The sequence below is a fragment of the Rhinatrema bivittatum genome, chromosome 9 (assembly GCF_901001135.1).
Source record: "Rhinatrema bivittatum chromosome 9, aRhiBiv1.1, whole genome shotgun sequence".
In the NCBI taxonomy this organism is placed as follows: Eukaryota; Metazoa; Chordata; class Amphibia; order Gymnophiona; family Rhinatrematidae; genus Rhinatrema; species Rhinatrema bivittatum.
The window spans coordinates 157,566,915-157,585,958 of record NC_042623.1 but is presented as its reverse complement, the minus strand read 5'-3'; the positions used below and the strand labels follow the sequence as shown (position 1 = coordinate 157,585,958).

The 19,044-nt window shown below is 44.5% G+C and overlaps 1 protein-coding gene across 4 annotated transcripts in view; it reads left to right on the top strand.

Annotated features, from left to right (window-relative positions):
* The window catches only part of ANKMY1 (ankyrin repeat and MYND domain containing 1), a 278,322-nt gene that overhangs the window by 206,885 nt on the left and 52,393 nt on the right, over nucleotides 1-19,044 (top strand). For all 4 annotated transcript variants that reach the window (XM_029616456.1, XM_029616458.1, XM_029616457.1 and 1 more), the window contains 2 exons: nucleotides 9,661-9,768; nucleotides 14,810-14,941. In XM_029616456.1, the coding sequence (XP_029472316.1) occupies nucleotides 9,661-9,768; nucleotides 14,810-14,941 (240 nt within the window). The remainder of the gene's footprint in view (nucleotides 1-9,660; nucleotides 9,769-14,809; nucleotides 14,942-19,044) is intronic.

Below are 19,044 nucleotides of genomic sequence, written 5' to 3'. Positions count from 1 at the left end.
ACACTCACTTAAAATATGGAGGGTAGTGAGTCATTTGATCAACCTGCCATGTGATAGCTGGTCTTATTTGACATCCTTAGTCTGCAACCCGCATTTGTCCCTGCATACATTTTCCCCAGATATGGATGTTTGGTAAGCGGAGGGTTTAAAATTTCTAGGACAATTGGCCGATGACAGCCGAGTTAAACAATTCACGGAACTGGTGGAGGAATTTTTAAATACCAAATAAGACCTGCTGTCTATTTCTATGTTTATGTAAAGACGTTTCATCAATAATTGTTACAAGGGGCAGGAGTTGCAATATAAATTGCTTAACAGGTTGTACCACACTCCAGTTTTTTATGCTAAGTTCAACAGTGTTAGTCCAAACTATTGGAGGTTGTATGGACACAGTGGTACCTTTTATCACTTGTGGTGGGAATGTCTGAATATTCAAGCATACTGGGCTCGGGTGGCTGATTGTATTTCTAATATATGCGGGCAAGGACTGCGGGTTGACCCTGTTCTTTTTCTGCTGGGGAAATGGTCTAACACAGCGATTCTCAACCGGTGTGTCGCGACACCCCAGTGTGTCGCCAAGCACCGGCAGGGGTGTCGCGTGGCTCCCGGTCCCTCCCGCTGCTCTTTCTTCCCTGCTGCCGTTGCCGCCGGGCTATCAGAACGTTCAAGCCCAGCGGGAACGGCAGCGGTGCAAAAAAAAAAAAAAAAAGCTGTGGCATCCGCGGCTGGCCTTTTCTTCTTCCCGCGCCTGCATTCCCCCCCCCCCCGGACCCGGAACAGGAAGTGATACGCGGTGCGTGGGAAGAAGAAAGGCCGTGCCGTGTGATAAACTAGCAGCGGCCGCTGCAGCATCGGCCCCCAAGCTATTGCAGCAGACGGTAATCGGGAAAGGAGAGAGCAGCATGAGCCTCCCGCGATCGATGGAATTCTTCCTTCTTGGCCTGTGGGGGCTGGAGGAGGAGGAGCAGCTACCGTTTGTGCTTGGGGGGGGGGGGGAGAGGAAGTGAGTGACAGAAAGAGAGAGAAGCAGCCAGCCAGCCTGTGTGTAAGTGAGAGAATGTGTGTGATTGAGAGCCTGTGTGTAAGTGAGAGAATGTATTTGATCGAGAGTATGTGTGTGATTGAGAGAAACTGGTCAGAGAGCTGATGTATGTGTATATGTGAGAGACAATGAAAGTGACTGCTCAAGGAGATGACTGATGTGTATGTGAGAATGTGAGACAGTCAGGGGTGTGTGTGTGAGAGAGAGAGAGAGAGAAAAAGCATGGAAGTGAGAAATCTGGGTATGTGAGAAAGCATGGGAGTAAGAAGCCTGGTGTTGTGGGGGTGTATGTGAAAGAATGCATGGGAGTGAGAAGCCTGATTATGTGAGAGAGAGCATTGGAGTGGGAAGCCTGTGTGTGTGCATGTATATGAGAGAGACTGGTTGGTAAGGTGACGGTGTGACTGGTGTGTATGTGAATGTGAGAGAGAGAGAATGTGATTCAGGGAATGAGAAGCCTGTGCACGTGGAGAGCGAGCATGGAAATGAGAGAGAGACTGGGTGTGTGTGTGTAACAGAGAAAGTGATTATGGGAATGAGAAGCCTGTGCATGTGAAGAGAGTGAGCATGGGAGTGAGAACCTGGGTGTGTGAGACACAGCATGGGAGGGAGAAGCCTGTGTATGTAAGACAGAACATGGAAGTGGGAAGCCTGTGTGTGTATGCATGAGAGAGATCAGGTGACGGGTGTATGTGTGAGAGAGAAAGAAAGTGATTATGGGAATAAGAAGCCTGTGCATGTGAAGAGTGAGCATGGGAGTGAGAAAGCTGGGAGTGTGTGAGATACAGCATGGGAGTGAGAAGCCTGTATATCTGAAAGAGAACATGGGAGTGGGAAGCCTGTGTGTGTGTATGCATGAGAGAGATCAGGTGACTGGTGTGTGTGTGTGTATGTGTGAGAGAAAGAAAGTGATTATGGGAATGAGAAGCCTGTGCATGTGGAGAGAACAAGCATGGGAGTGAGAGACTGGTGAGTGTATGTGAGAAAGAGAGAAAGTGATTATGAGAGTGAGAAGCCCATATATGTAAGTGGAACACGGGAGTGGGAAGCCTGTGTGTGTGTGTATGGCATGAGAGAAACTGTTCAGGAAGGTGACTGGTGTGTTTGTCAAAGACTGGGAGATGATTGGTGTGTGAGAGACAGAAACTGGTCATGGGGGCATGACTGGTATGGTGTGTGTGTGTGAGAGACATGGGCCCTAAGGAAGAGGACCATGAGTATAGAGCTTAGCCACTACTGCTGCTTCTGGTGTGTGCTACAGCCTGCATGGAAGAGGAGTAGGAGAGCTGCTGGAGGGGGTAAGTAAAGGTGGCTTTTTAAGTTTATTTTTCTTGATTGACTGCCATTTTAATTATTTAATATTATGTGATGTGTCTGCTTTTTTTGAAATATTTTATTGGTGTTTGGAGAATTTTTAATAGTTTTTATGAGTTTTTAATTGTTGGATGTTATTCTGTTCATAGTTGTTGTGAAACATTTATTCTGCTTATTAGTATAGTTTTACAATTATTTCTGTGTGGGGATCTATAGCTGCTTGCTAGTTCTGTTTTCCTAATAAGAGGTGTATTGGTTTTTAGGGCCTGATTTAATATTTGTAGTGCCTTTTCATAGATAGGGTTGCTCCTGTTTGAGTGTATTCCATAATACAGGTGTAACTGTGTGTGGATTAGTTTATGTGCATTACTACAGATCCTGGGAGTATGTTAGGTCGGTTCTGTGTCTGTTACAGAGATATTTTACTAGCATGTAAGTGTTTTATCAGTCTTATTTGTTGCGTTTTCTCAAGAGGACATGCATTGGTGGTAAACTGCTGTCTTTTCATAAGTAGGGCTATTGAGCCTGAAAGTAGAAGGAGTTTGAGTTGCTGTTACTGAGATGACACCAGAACCAGAATATCTTTTTTGTAGAGTGAGCTGAATGGGGAATGTCATAATTCTGCTTTACATCCATTATTGTGGATCAGGGGGGTTCCCGTGGATGCAAACTGTACATTTACATCTAGCCCTGTGACGATCATGGGTCAGTGTGTCACGCATGTGAGAACCATCTGTCAGGTGTGTCCCGACAGAAAAAAGGTTGAGAACCACTGGTCTAACAGATGGGAGCTGCGAGGGTGTAGAAAGATGATGGGTCACTTGTTATACGTGGAACGCTTGACAATGGCTCACCAATGGAAAAGCTCCCCTTCCATTTCATGTTGGGAATCTAATATGTTGGATATTGCTATTATGGAAAAATTAACTTTTGCCTTGAAGAACCAGTCAGACAGATACCAAGCCATATGGGGGCCATATTGATATTGGTGGGGACAGTAGTAGATTAACTTCCTGTAAGGAGTATGTAGATTTATTTATTTATTTTATTTATTTAAGATTTTTATATACCGGCATTCATGATACAATCACATCATGCTGGTTTACAGTTAAACAGGGGTGCATAATAAACTTCAAACTGGAACTGTAGTGTAGAAGGAGGCAGTTACAAATAACAAGGATGATAGAACTGGGAGAAGAGAGAAATACAAGGAAAGGTTAACATTAGCTAGTTATTTACAAAGAGCTGAAGCTGACATGTATGTTTGAAGTGCCATGATGTGTCAAATTTCCTTATGTTAAAAGTTGACGTTATGTTTTGAAAAGATACAAATACAGAGTTTAATAAAAAAATAAAAAAAGGCCAAAAGGGCTGGAACCTACTTCTGTGTACCCCTGGAGAAGGATTCTAGTATCGTTGGCCTTGTTGGTAGAAAGGTTTACCAGGGAGCTATGCTCAGTGTCTACATAATTTTTTACCAGCTCTTTATGAGCCAAAATATGCAAAATATTCTGAAAGACATAAAGGGTTTGTCAGACCATCTCCCTCAGGAGCAAAGTGATGCTTTGAAGTCACTAGTGTTGTAGTGTGGCAAACACATGGTGTGGTCAACTTTGATATTTTTGAGTTGACATTGAGAGTCTCTGCAGTGGATATTGGCTCCTGATGTCTTGTGTGGCTGTGGGCCTCACACCTAAGGCAGGATATCCAGAATAAGTTCACCAATGTGCCTTGCAATAGGGAGATAAAGTCAAAGAAGTAATGGGTTTAAATGAAAAAACCACTATTCTATGTCAGACCCTCTCCGCTAGGGATGTGAATCGTTTTCCATATCGTCTTAACGATAGAAATCGTGTGGCAGGGCAAGAAAATCGTGTTAGGCACGATTTTTTAGTTAAAAAATCGTTAAAAATCGTTTTTTCCGATTAGTGCGCACTAACTCGCGTTAGTGCGCACTAATGGGAGTTAGTGCGCACTAACGGAGAGTTAGTGCGCACTAACTGAAAATGATACAATTTGACACTTTTCAGGTCAGTTAAGGTCAGTTTAGGAATGAATATGTATTCCTATTGGCTGCCCTCTTATTTATTCATGTTACCAAGCTTCCCACTGACAGTATATGGGGGATGGGAAATGGAAACAGTTGGTAGCTTGACAAAACAAGTAATGTGATCAGTCAATGTGACTAGAACTTGTGCCCTAACCCTGATACCAGGGGTATTGTGATCTTCCTGCACACAGTGCCCTATTCCTGATACCGGGGGTGTTGGGATCTTCTTGCACACATCCCGGTATCAGGGATAGGGCACTGCATGCAGGAAGATCACAACACTCCTAGTATCAGGAATAGGGCACTGTGTGCAGGAAGATCACAACACCCCTGGTATTAGGGATAGGGCAATGGTGCAGGAAGATCACAACACTCCTGGTATTAATAGGGATAGGGCACTGCATGCAGGAAGATCACAACACCCCTGGTATCAGGGATAGGGCACTGTGTGCAGGAAGATCACAATACCCCGGAGGAGTGAGGGTCAGGCAGCTCCCCCCTGTCTGTGAAGCCAGCCTCTCACTAGTAATGCAGGGAGGGAGCTGTCTCAGACTTCACCATCCTCCCCCCCCCCCCCCTCACCCACACACCATTCACTAGCTGGGACATGGGGGAAGTCAGGAGTGAGGGTCCGGCAGATCCCCCCTGTCTGTGAAGCCAGCCTCTCACTAGTAATGCAGGGAGGGAGCTGTCTCAGACTTCACCATCCTCCTCCCCCCCCCCCCCCTCACCCACACACCATTCACTAGCTGGGACATGGGGGGAAGTCAGGAGTGAGGGTCCGGCAGCTCCCCCCTGTCTGTGAAGCCAGCCTCTCACTAGTAATGCAGGGAGGGAGCTGTCTCAGACTTCACCATCCTCCCCCCCCCCCCCCTCACCCACACACCATTCACTAGCTGGGACATGGGGGAAGTCAGGAGTGAGGGTCAGGCAGCTCCCCCCTGTCTGTGAAGCCAGCCTCTCACTAGTAATGCAGGGAGGGAGCTGTCTCAGACTTCACCATCCTCCTCCCCCTCCCTCACCCACACACCATTCACTAGCTGGGACATGGGGGAAGTCAGGAGTGAGGGTCAGGCAGCTCCCCCCTGTCTGTGAAGCCAGCCTCTCACTAGTAATGCAGGGAGGGAGCTGTCTCAGACTTCACCATCCTCCCCCCCCTCACCCACACACCATTCACTAGCTGGGACATGGGGGAAGTCAGGAGTGAGGGTCAGGCAGCTCCCCCCTGTCTGTGAAGCCAGCCTCTCACTAGTAATGCAGGGAGGGAGCTGTCTCAGACTTCACCATCCTCCCCCCCCCCCCTCACCCACACACCATTCACTAGCTGGGACATGGGGGAAGTCAGGAGTGAGGGTCAGGCAGCTCCCCCCTGTCTGTGAAGCCAGCCTCTCACTAGTAATGCAGGGAGGGAGCTGTCTCAGACTGGTATCAGGGTTAGGGCACTGTGTGCAGGAAGATCACAACACCCCTGGTGCCAGGGTTAGGGCACTGTGTGCAGGAAAATCACTTAAAATCTACACTTACCAACAATCAATTACATATATTTGAACTGTGTACAGTTCCAGCCAGGACCACCTTTCTAAAATGCACAGTGATTGGCAAATTCAACATGCACTAGCATTTCAGGTGCCTGCTAACAAAAATAATAAACAAACAAGTTCTAGTCACGTGAGTGCTGATCATTACATTACTTTTTTTGTCAAGCTTCCAACTGTTTCCATTTCACATCCCCCCCAACCATTACCTTAGTGTTAGCCTTGGTAACATCAATAGATAAGAGCACAGCCAGCCAATAGGAATACATATTCATTCCTAAGTGACCTTTACTGACCTGGGAAGTGTGAACACTTTGTTTCATTTTCTGTTGGTGTTCGTTAGTTTCCAGTTCCATTTCCCATCCCCCCAACCATCACCTCAGTGGTAACCTTGGTAACATCAATAGATAAGAGGGCAGCCAGCCAATAGGAACACATATTCATTCCTAACTGACCTTCAGTGACCTGGAAAGTGTTTATTTGTATCATTTTCAGTTAGTGCGTACTAAATCGAGTTAGTGCGCACTAACAGGGAGTTAGTGCGCACTAACTCCCGTTAGTGCGCAGTAACACGATTTAACGATTTTTAACGATAAATCGTTAGAATTTCTATTGTATCGTGTTCTATAACGATTTAAGACGATATTAACATTATCGGACGATAATTTTAATCGTTGAAAAACGATTCACATCCCTACTCTCCGCTGCCATTCCACGCTTGCCTTCTTCATATAGGAGATATTCAAATGGAACACTGAGGAGGCCTTTGTATCCATTATCGAGGTATTATACTCTGTCCTTTCATCCCCATCAATAACAGGGATCTTGCTTTCATACCAGGCAGCAGAGGACCCAAAATCCACAGCCAATATACCAGACAAAACCTGGACTAGGGTTTTGACTGGATCATAGAGAGCATAACAAGGAATCCATTATCCATGCAAAAAAATTCTTCCTGTCAAGAAAAGTCTGAGGTTTTATGTAAACCATTGACTCAGAATAATATATGGGCTCAGCATAGTCAAGAATGGATATGTTTTACTTCTGTTGGAAAACCTACCAAATCATCTACCAAAAAGCTCTTGATCTGCTTCTCAGCATCAGGACCTTCTATAAAAGACACCCTCCTCCCTCTTAGAGGCTGGTATGGTAGAACCTGTTCCACCAGGGGAAAGAGGGTGGGGGGTTCTATTTCAAGTATTTCCTAATCACAAACAGAACAGTAGGACTTTGTCTCATCCTATGCCTAAGGACTTTGAACAAATTCCTGGTAAAGGGAAAGTTCAGATTGGTTTCTCTTGGCATCTTAATTCCTTTTCTAGAAAAAGGGAACTAGCTATATTTAAATCCACATAGAGATATTTACAGGTCCCCAGAAATATCTAGGATTTTTAGTAGGGAAACACTACCTCCAGTATCATGTGCTGTCTTTTGACTTGCCGTCTGCAACACAGTTGTTCTCAAAACATCTTGCTGTGCATCTCCACAAATTGGGGATTCACGTACTTCCCTACCTGTACAATTGGCTGATCAGGAGCACATCTCAAGGAGATGTTGCAGAAGCAATGAGCAAAATCATCTGGGTGGATTTTAAAGGAGCTCTGCTGGACATGATTCGGGCAAAAGCCTTTCTTCCACAGGAAAGAATCTTCACATTGGTGTGCACAGTAGAAGAGATAAGTCAGCAGGCATCAGCATGGGACATGTTGAAGTTGATAGTCCTCATGGCATCAACAGTACATGTCACTTCCCTAGCATATCTTCATATGAGGTAAGCCACAGGAACTCCAAGCCAGCAACCACATCACCCAGCAACTCCGGGATTCCCTGTCCTAGTGGCTGATTCAATCAAATCTGGCCAAAGGAATATTCTTCCAGATTCCTCCAGTGCAGATTGTCCTAACCACAGATGTATCCAGTCTGGGCTAGGGAGCTCACCTAGAGGAACTTCAAACCCAGGATCTATGTTTTGCCCAGGAAAGACTTCATTAAATAAATTTCATAGAGCTAAGAGCAAAATGATATGCTTTAAAGGCAGAATAATATTGTATATAGTTCTCAATTGTTTGAGACTCAAAATTCTTTTTCTTGCCCCTAGTTCAGTGGTCAGTTTGGTGGGGAGTTTTCAACTTGTAACCCAGCTTTTTTTAGAGGAAGAGATCCTGGAGGTTGGGGTTAGACATCTTGGCTTGGGTATAGGTCAATACTGAGGGACTGCAAGTGGCACTCTTGGATATGTAGCAGTGCCTCAAAGGTTTGTTCTCTGCCTCCATCTGCTGGTGGGGATGCATAAACCTACTTGTCTGGACTGATCTGTGGTATTCCAGGAATGAAAATTAGCAGGCAAGACCAATTTTCCTTTGCTTGAGTAATGACTTAAAATTAGGAACATACCTACGCAGTAGGTGTATTTTAAATCATATGCACCCAATTGTGTGCATGATTTAAAAGTTTCAGCATATGTTTTATTTATTTATTTATTTATTTATTTTATTTAAAAACTTTTCTATACCGTCGCTAAGTTAAATACCATCGCAACGGTTTACATGTAGGCACATACTTAATGTAGGTAAAAGTGTACTATAGTACATTCTAACAGGTGCCGTCAAAGGTTCGGTTACAATATATCATTAGACATAGTCATTTAGCGAAGTAGTTCATGACCATTTGTACCAAGGTTCTTACACCGGTAGTTTTATCACACATAGTATTATAGTTATGTACGCTCACGTGTCCGCATTCTCGTTTTAAACTTACCTTCTTAGAGGATAACTTTCAAACAAATGCACGTGGCAGCATATATGCGTGTATTTTACCATGCGCAGATTTAAGCAAGTATTTTATATCCCGCACATATGATATATGCGTGTTATATAAAATATGTGTATCTCATCCCCATGTATGTATGCTTAGTGCAAATACACACAATACATTGAAATCATGTGTATCAACGCATACCTTTTCTATTTTAAAAATATATACATGTATATTTTATGTGCAAAAATAGGACTAACTCATGTAAGTTGGCCAATTTGAAAACATGCATGCATAAATTAAATTAACCAGTTTACCAATTAATCCTCCAATTCATTCAATCATTATTCAGGTCATCGAGATCTTCCTGGTTCTTCAGCCTGAACTTCCCCCAGTTCACCCGGATCAATCACCCAGTCAGCACTACACAATAAACATTTTTAATATCACTTAAGCCAGATAATTTGCAGATGTAAAAATACATGAGTAAGTTGGCAAATGTTTATGCATGGATTTTAAAATAGCAACTTACATGTTGGCCCCATCCCAGAATGCCCCAGACTGCCCCTTTTTTACATGCATATATGTGCACACAAAAGTGAAAATACACACATATTTTCGACTTTATAAAATACAGAATACATGAGTAGTGGCTACTTATTCATATATATGCTAATTTTTACACACGTGAAGGTTTTAAAATTCATCCCATAAGCTACGTCCCTTAATAAATGCTAGTATTTACCAATATGCCATCTAGTGGCTGGTAGTGCCACAGTAGGCATACACATTCCCTTTGAAAATTGGCATAAAGTATATGCATTATTGATTTAAAGTGTATGCAAACTATTACAAGATTACCCCATAAGTGTATAAATGATATATTTCCACATAAAAATAGGAAGAATTCTGACCTCTGTAAATAATAAAACTATTATTTAATCATTGTTTCTTTGTTTACCCAGTATGCAAGCGATATTGTTCGCCTTCTTTTAATGCATAAAGCAAATCCTAATGTCCTCTGGAGTGGTCATTCCCCACTTTCATTAGCGATCGCCAGTGGAAATGATCTGGTAAGCAATGTGTTTTTAATAATTTACTATTTTAGACTGAGATTCTTATGAATAGGCAGTCAGTTATAAACATTGGACTATCTATTTCTGGACCTTATTAATTTTTTATATACAGATTTCATGTATGGTATATTTGTGAACAATTAATATAATGTGGCTCAAGATAACATATCACAGTGTTTTAAACTTTTTATTATAATATATGGTAAAATTCTGCAGAAACCACACCCTCTCTTCCTCTTCCCCTCCCACCATATATATATAACATTGCATGGAAATCTTTTGTGATGCTTGTGGGGTTTATAGCCTGATGCCTTTTATTAACAGTTGATATTAGATGCAGGTTTTACTGTGCCCCTTTTTGTACGCTTCACTTAACATATCACTGTTGTACTAATTTGATAGAATTAGAGTGCTTCCTAGTTGCTTGGGGCCAGACTGCCAATCTGTTGTTCCATGTAGCCTTTGGTTCAGACTATGCTGGTGCTGCATCCCGCTATGTATTACATAAGTCATGCTGGGCAGAGCATTTTCTGGCTTAGAATTAGCTCTGAACAGGGCTGGTTGAAAAATAAACAACATAGATCAAATTGTAACAGATCCATGATTCTTAACTGTGTGTTGAATGAAAATTTTTCACAAATTTGTTTTGAATGTTCTACTTACTAACTTCATGGAGTGATCCCTAGTCTTTATATTTTTGAAAGAGTACTTAACCGATTAACATTTACCTGTTCTGTTCCATTCATGATTTTATAGACCTTTATGATATCTCTCCTCAGCATTATTATTATGTATTTATTAAAATATTTATAGGCCATCCTATCCCTTGTTCTAAGCAGCTAACAGCAAGACATACATAATAAACCTTCAAAGAAAAGAAAAACAGAAAAGCCTGTAAAATACTGTGGTACAACCTGCCTCAAGTATAGTCACTTCCTAAAAAAGACAACGATGATTGTTTTCTCTTCTCCAAGCTGAACAGCCCTAACCTCTTTAGCCTTTCCTTGTAGGAGAGCCTTTCTATCCCCTTTATTATTTTGTTAAATTTGCAGCATTAAAGTGGGCATTGTGGCTGCTCGGCAGTTATTTGCATCGGGGTAATAGCTAATAGCCTCATCAACATGAATTAACATGTGATGAGTGCTATTAGCTACATGCTAGTTTGGACGCGCGTTTTGGATGCTTTAATCCCCTTATTGCATGATGGGTCTTGGACATGCATCCAAAACTCGCGACCAAGCACTTGTAAAGCCGTGCCAAGCGCACTATGGGGCGGATTTTAAGAGCCCTGCTCGCCGGTCCGCCTATGTTCAATAGGCCTACCGGCGCGCGCAGAGCCCCGGGACTCGCGTAAGTCCCGGGGTTTTTCAAGGGGGGCGTGTCGGGGCGGGGACGAGTGGTGCGCCGTTTTCGGGGCGGGGCGCGGTGTTTCGGGGGCGGGCCCGGGGGCGTGGCCGCGCCCTCCGGAACCGCCCCTGGGTTGCGTCTAGGCGCGCCAGCGGCCCGCTGGCGCACGGGGATTTACTTCTCCCTCTGGGAGGCGTAAATCCTCCAACAAAGGTAGGGGGGGGGGTTTAGACAGGGCCGGGGGGGTGGGTTAGGTAGAGGAAGGGAGGGGAAGGTGAGGGGAGGGCATTAGCGAATTCCCTCCGAGGCCGCTCCGATTTCGGAGTGGCCTTGGAGGGAACGGCGGCAGGCTGCGCCGCTCGGCGCGCGCTGGCTACACGGAATAGGCAGCCTTGCGCGCGCCGATCCAGGATTTTAGCGGATATGCGCGGCTACGCGCGTATCTACTAAAATCCCGCGTACTTTTGTTGGCGCCTGGAGCACCAACAAAAGTACACGAACGCGCCGTTTTTGAAAATCTACCCCTATATTTATCGGCCTATTTATGTAGGTCTGTCATAAAAACTCCTAAGCATCTATATCTAGTACAGAATGCTGCATCATGGATGTTTTCTGACTACAGCTACAGATGCCATATTAGCCCCGTCTTCCAGAACTTATGCTATCCACAAATTCCCTGCTGCACTCAATGCAAAGCCTCATGTATTGCCTTCAGTTCACTAAGAGGGTAATTTTATAACAGTCAATGTAGGACTAAAGTTGTACTTTAGCTCAAACGTTTAGAAGCCAGGGGAGGGAGAAGAAAGATTCCATCTATGCTCCCCTGGGGCTCCCTTCACCCCACAGCCACCGAAGACCATCTATCTGCCTGACTCCCCATCGTGGGAATGGGGCTCCTCTAGACCTGCCCCTCCAGCTGATACCACTGCCTTGAGGAGAGCCAAAAGAGAGACCATGTCAGATAACAGGGGCCAGGGGAATGAGAAGGGAGACTCCATTCATTCTCCCCAGGGATTCCCCTCCCCTTCCCCTGCAGCCACCGAGGATCAACTGCCTGGCTCTCCTCACCAGGGAACTCCTCTTGCTCTGCCCAGGAAGCGGGCTCATAGGGCTGAACCATAGGTAGGCCTCCTGCCAATAGCTCTGATGCCTAAGGGCCATGCTAAAGGGTGTGCCTCTTTGTACACCCTTTTGTGTGTTCTCCGTGCAACCAGACTTTGTCCACTGCTCCAAAAAAAGATAAAGCAAACTTTTCTGTTGAACCATAATTTAAGCCCAATCAATTAATTGCTTTTTCCACTTTATCACTCTATGATGGGTGGTGTGTGAGCCCTTATTGCTGTGGTATAGTTGATACAGGCTCGTAGGCGAACCTACAAGGCCTAAGCTGACAGATGGTGAACAGACCCTGAAGCAGGAAAGACTGGTGCTTCAATTATACCAGCCATTTTCCCACACACACACACACACAGGTTGAGCTTTTAGGTTCTGGTGGCCAGCAGGTGGGTCCCTAGGGCGGTCAGGTCAGCAAGAGTTAGAGGGCACACTGGATCAGGGCAGGCAGCAGGATTCGGAGACAGGCCAAGGTCAAGCAGGTGGCAGACAACGGTGGTCGGGTCCAATCAACAGGTCAGGTCCAGGCAGTAGGCAATTGTGGTTGGGTCCAAGCAAGCAGTCAGGCTTGTAAGTTAGGCCAAGGATGAAGAAGAAACACAGAAGACACTGGATGAGGTGGACTGGACAAGGCAAGACTTTGCAAGTCTAGACAAGAAAGACTGGACAAGGCAAGACTTTAAAGATTTAAAAGATTATCTTAAAAAAATATCTGGTTAAGTAGCATTGTGAAAAAACAAACAAAAAAAGTAGTTAACGCTTCCAGCACTGCTTGTGACAGAAGCTGCGCTAGAGAACCTAAAGCAAGTAGATTATAACCTACTCCCAATAGGGATATTTATGATTCAGGGGAGATGGGAGGGTCTGGGGGTGGGGAGGTAGGGAAGTGAGGCACAGGGCATTAGGAATATGGGGAGGTGGGAGGAATTTCCAGCACCACAAAGTCATTCTATTAATAGAACTGGGGAAAGGAGGACCCAATCTGTTGTCCCTGGAACATTTTTGTTAGATTCAGGAGGAGATTAGGTGATGGGGGTACACGGTCCAACAGGGTCATACATCAAATTTGAAGGAAGAAGGAGACAATCTGGCCATGGGGCCCTTTACTTCATTTAATGTTTGTTTTTTGACAGTGCTGCTTAATCGGATATGTTTTGAAGATATCCGATTAAGTACCACTTATCCAGCCATACAAAACTGGATAATTTTAGACCTGCTCTGAAGCAGGTCTAAAGAAACCAGATAGAACTGAAATTCATGTAAGTTGGCCAGATAACTTAACTCCTCCCTGACAAGCCCCAGAATGCTTTTTTTCATCTGTCTAGATTTTAGCTGAAGAATTCTGCAGCTAAAATCTAGCCAGATAAGTGGCTCAATAGTCTGAAACTTGCCATTTAAATGAATACCTTGTGTGTGTTATCTGTCTAAATGGCTTTGAATAAGTGACCTCTATGTGTATAAACAGCAAAACTTAAGACAATATTTGTTGAACAGCTTTTAATGCTAAAGTGACAATTTGCACCCAGCCACATGTTTATGGAGACGCACAAATTTACTACTATATTTTATAACTTGCTAAAAAGAGCTACTTATCCAGCTAAGTCAGATAGCCAGATAAGTCTGAAAAAGAGCTACTTAGATGGACAAGTAGTACTTTTTAAACTTATCCGGCTAAGTAGCACTTTTGCTATTTAGCTGTATAAGTTGGAACTTGTCCAGATAAATGCTATGACTTATCTGGATAAGTTGGAACTTGGCCATCGAAGTAGCACAAAATTACTAATTAGCCGGATAACTATGCGCAACTGGTATATGTACATATGCAAGTAGATTTTATACATGTATGTCAGGAGATTTTCTAACTTGCATGCGTTAATGAAATTACCATTTTTACCACTTGGTCTCCCAGTTTGTCCAGTCCATTTGCAGCTCGTCAAGACCCTCCTGGCTCTTCAGTCTGAACTTTGCTCATTTCACCCAGACACTCATCCTGTCATTTTATCATGTTTAAGATTTTACAATCACTTACTCCAGATATTGAGCAGGAGTAAATATATGCAAGTCAGCTGACAAATCTACAGGCGTAAACTGCTTATAAAATAGCAACTTACTAGCGTAAATGTTGTCCCCTTCTCAGAACACCTCTGGCCCACCTTTTTTTGGACACGCAAATTTCCTTGCAGACCCTGATTTACACATGTATATTCAGGTTTCTTATAGAGCATATACTTATGAATAAGTGCACTTTAAGCATGTAAATGGGTTTTTGAAAATTGCCATGATAGTGGTTACATGTACATGTGTAACTCTTTTGAAAGTTACCTCCTGATTTGCACCTTCTTTCCTCCATCTTTTTTCCTTGTCATAAGCTCCACTTACGTTTCTTCCTGCAACCTTCCTATTTTGTTTTTATCCCATATCCTGCTGTCCTGCCATTTTATACTTTGACTCATTTCTCCATCGTTCTATCCTTTCAACACATTCAGCTTTTGCTATACTATTTATTCACCCCCCCCGCTTCACTCAGATCAAACTTCTTTTGTAAAGTTTTTTTTCAAATTTTTCATATTGTTTGCAGGCTGTAAGAGAACTTTTAAAATATGGAGCTGATCCAAATTTACCACTGGGCAGAGGTATTGAAAGTGCACTCTGTTCTGCTCTTAATCCTGACTATGAACAGAACAAAAACCTGAAAGCTAAAATCTCTTTGGTAAGGAACAAAACATTTACTTTTTTTTAATTGTTATTAAAAATATATTTAGTACACTTAGAACACGCAAATTTAGTCTACAGACATCTGTAGGTTCAGCAAAAAGAAAATGATTTTATGTCTTTGTATTGAAAGCATATATACATATATTCTAGATCTATTTGATATGAGAGTAATTTTCAAAGCCATTTAACCCAGTTTAATAGCAGTTTATCTGGGTAAATTGCCATTTCTAGAAATTGTCCTCCTCTACTCTGACAAAAGCATATATAATATAGGCTTTCATTGTGCATGCACTTTAGGCAGATTGTGAGGAAGTGGTCCTGGGAGGGCATAGTTAGGCAAGGGGTAGCAAAAAGCTCATGTGCATTTAATTATGAAAAATATGTGCACTATTTTAACTGCTCTCAACCATCTGCAAGTGGAAAATAAATGGGTATTGTTAATATGTATACTTTATGCTAGGTAAGTTTCAAAACGAAATTACCCAGATAATTTCCCATTGAAAATCAGAGTACAAACATTAAAAAGTAGGTGCATACTTTGTAACTACAATTGGAAATCCCTCCAAATCACCCTTCCAAAAGCACATTCAAGTTCACATATCACTGGAACATACTGAAATACAAAAAGCTCCCTTTTGTTGGCAAAAGTGGTCAAACTTGTCCAACCTCTGGAAAGAAGGTAAGGATTTTACCCAAGATATTTCCTGTTGTCCAAGAAGACTGGATAATTCAAACTCACCCTAGATCTAAACACCTTAAACAACTTCCCGCCTAAAGGAAGATTCAGGACCATAGCTGCTTTATGGCCAATGCTATATACTAGGGCAGAGGTGGCCAACTCTGGTCCTCAAGAACCACAAACAGGCTAGATTTTCAGGAGATCCACGATGAATATGAATGAGTTAGATTTACATACAGTGTTGGCAGTGCATGCAGATCTACCGGTATCTCATGTTGCTTGTCCCGGCTGCGACAGGCCCACGACCGGCCCTGCTCACCCCCGGCACCCGGGTCCTGGACTTGGCCCTTCCTCTCTAGCAGCAGTAGGCAGCCGCCTACGTGCCCATGCTCCTACCACTTCCCCAAGTTCCTCCGGCTGCTCCGTCGCCTCTTCCAGTCCCAGTTGGGTCTCCCCATGTGTTGCGTTCGTGCCTCTTCTCGCCCCTCGCTCCACCCTCTGTACCTGGGATGCGACTCCCTTCGGCTCTGACGGACAGTGCAGCCGCGGCTTCTCTCCGCCTCTTGGTCCCGGTTCCCCCGGGCTGGCCTGACGCGATGTTGCTAACGTGCCCCGGTATATAAAAAACCTTTAAATAAATAAAATAAATAAAATGTTCCCGATAACGTAAGGGCGCGCATGTGCGTGCGCTCCAGACTTTGTACCAGCAAGCGCGCGAACCTCGGGGGCGTCCCCCTGTAGTTACGTCCTTGCTAACCTCTAACGAGTTAGCAAGGAACTCCAACGGGACTTGCTTCGGCAGTCCACGATACTTGCAACAACGATCCGAGTTAGCCAGAGAACCTGTCCCCACTGCTCAGCCTTTTCAAACTTAGCAGGAGTACCCACTCCACGGGGGCTCCACTCTCTCTTCTTGATTTCAGATTGCCAGAACACTCGGAAGACTCCTCAATTCCTGGAAGCGATTGCGAACGTGAACACAGTGAGTTCTATTACATAGGAATCGGTACTCACTCCACGAGGGCCTACATTCCTATTGCTCTGAAGACTCCCTTCCGTCCAAGACGTTATCGCAGGTACAGAGATCAAGAGTTACATTGGCAAGATTGCAGATAGGAATCTGTACTCGCTCCACGAGGGCCCATGTTCCTAGAATCTTATACAGACTCTCTTCTACTCTAGAAGCCATTTCATATACAGCAATTGTGAGTTCTTATTACAGACTGTGGGAACCAGTGCTCGCCTATGGCTCCTGTTCCTGAATGTACTGAAGACTCTCTGTGGCATAGAGACCATTGCAGACATCTACTATTGTGAGTGTACCATCTTGTATCTAGTATACCCTGTCTACTCACTACTTCTAGTCTCTCTCTACAGCTCAGCGACCCAGAGATTATTTTCCAGTATCAGAAGGACTCCAGCCTTGCCAGACACAGCGACTCACTACTGCCACCTCTGGTGGTCCAGCTTCCAGTCTAATAAAGAACTATTGTGTTTATCTCATATTCTAGCCTAGCCGGTGGTTCCTCTCAGGATCTCTTCCTGGGGCCGCTGTCATCTGCCATCAGCCCAGGGATTCACCATTTCCTCCAAGTGGTCATTCCTTTCACTATTGTCACCTTGTGGGAGCCAACCAAAACAGACCAGTGACTCTGCTCACAGAAGTATTATATAGACAGCTACTCCTCTTTCTCTGAGGCTTGCCAGCAGCTTATATATATATACACAGATTACTACTCCGTAGCTGGGGGCTTGATAGATTGCTATCTCATAGCGAAGTACTATATACCTATTGCCAACTCCTTTTCCTTGGAGAGTTGATCCATAACAGATTGTTACTCCTTAGCAGATAGATACAGCTTGCTACTTCCTTTCCTTACAGGAGTATCTAACAGGAGTTCGCTAACAGAATTACAGATAGCTAACTCCTCCCCTCTGAAGGAGCAGGTCATGTCATATCGCTACTCCTTCCCCTTTCAGGAGCACAGCAGAACAGCTTGCCAACTCCACCCTCCTGGCAGAGTGAGCGACAGCAGGTTGCTACTCCTCCTCTCTGGAGGAGGCGAGCGTAACAGTTTGCTAGCTCCTACCCATAGGGTAGGAGCTAGCAAACTGGTGGTGGCGTCTCCCCCATAGGGGAAGACGCCACCACCTCGTAATCCCAGCCATTTGCCTTAGGCATATGCGCGCCTCTCCCGACCTTAAAGGGGCCGTGGCGGGAAACCTTCCTGCAGCCCCGGATGATGATGTCGCCGGGCCCTGCTATTTAAGGCAGGCCCCGCCACTTGGTCTTCGCCTTGGCAACAGGTCTCCATGTTTGTCGTGTGCTTAGTTGCTACTCCTTCGTTCCTGTTCCTGCTCCTGTGCTCGTTCATTCTAGTCCTACGTTCCTTTTTCCAGTTCCTGAGTTCCTGTTCCTTAATACCTTGGATGGATTCCTGGCTTTGGCTCTCGCTTCTTCTGACTTTGCTTTTGGACGGATTCCTGGCTTGACCCTTGCTTTTTCTGACTATGCTTTTGGACGGATTCCTGGCTTGACCCTTGCTTCTCCTGACTATGCTTTTGGACGGATTTCTGGCTTTGACCCTTGATCGCTCTTGACCACGCTTTGGATGGATTCCCGGCTCTGACCTGTGCGCATGGCGAGCTCTATCCCTTCACGTCCTTTTTCTCCTGTCTCTCGAACTTCATCCACCACAGAGGGGACCGTCGAAGAACTGATGCAGTTAGGATGAGGCCCGCTCTCTCCGGAGGAACGGCAAAGGCACCGCAAGGTAGGTCTCTGCCTATATTGTGGAGGATCGGGTCATCTCATTGCTCGTTGTCCAACGCGTTCGGGAAACTCCCAAGCCTAGGCTCCACTGGGGGAGTAACCCTAGGCATCACTTCTCTGGCTCCCCCACTTACTCTACATGTCTCCCTGCTTCTCGGAGGTCACCAATTCTCCACACTGGCTTTAGTATATACCGTATATACCGACAAGGAAACCTTAAATAGAATTTGGCGTCCCGAGAAAGCATCTCCCTTTTCATTGAAAGAAAGGACTTCCTTTTTTCCTCCGTCTTTTTTGTAATGTCAGGAAAAACTCTTATTTGATATCCATAGAAAAGCTGTTGAAGTTTCCTGAATGATGATCTCAGTATGTTATCTCTGTCCAGAGCCTGCATAAAGTGGTTGGAGGGAGCACAACACCGCATAACAGTCTACACTGACCATAAGAACCTGGTATACCTCCAGCAAGCTCAACGTATGAACCCACACCAAGCTCGTTGGGCGCTCTTTTTCACACGTTTTAATTTTGAACTTTGATATCGACCAGCTAACAAGAACATTAAGGCAGATGTCTTATCCTGATCCTTCTCCGTTGAAGATACAGAGGAGCCTATACAACATATTATAGACCCAGCTCCCATTATCCT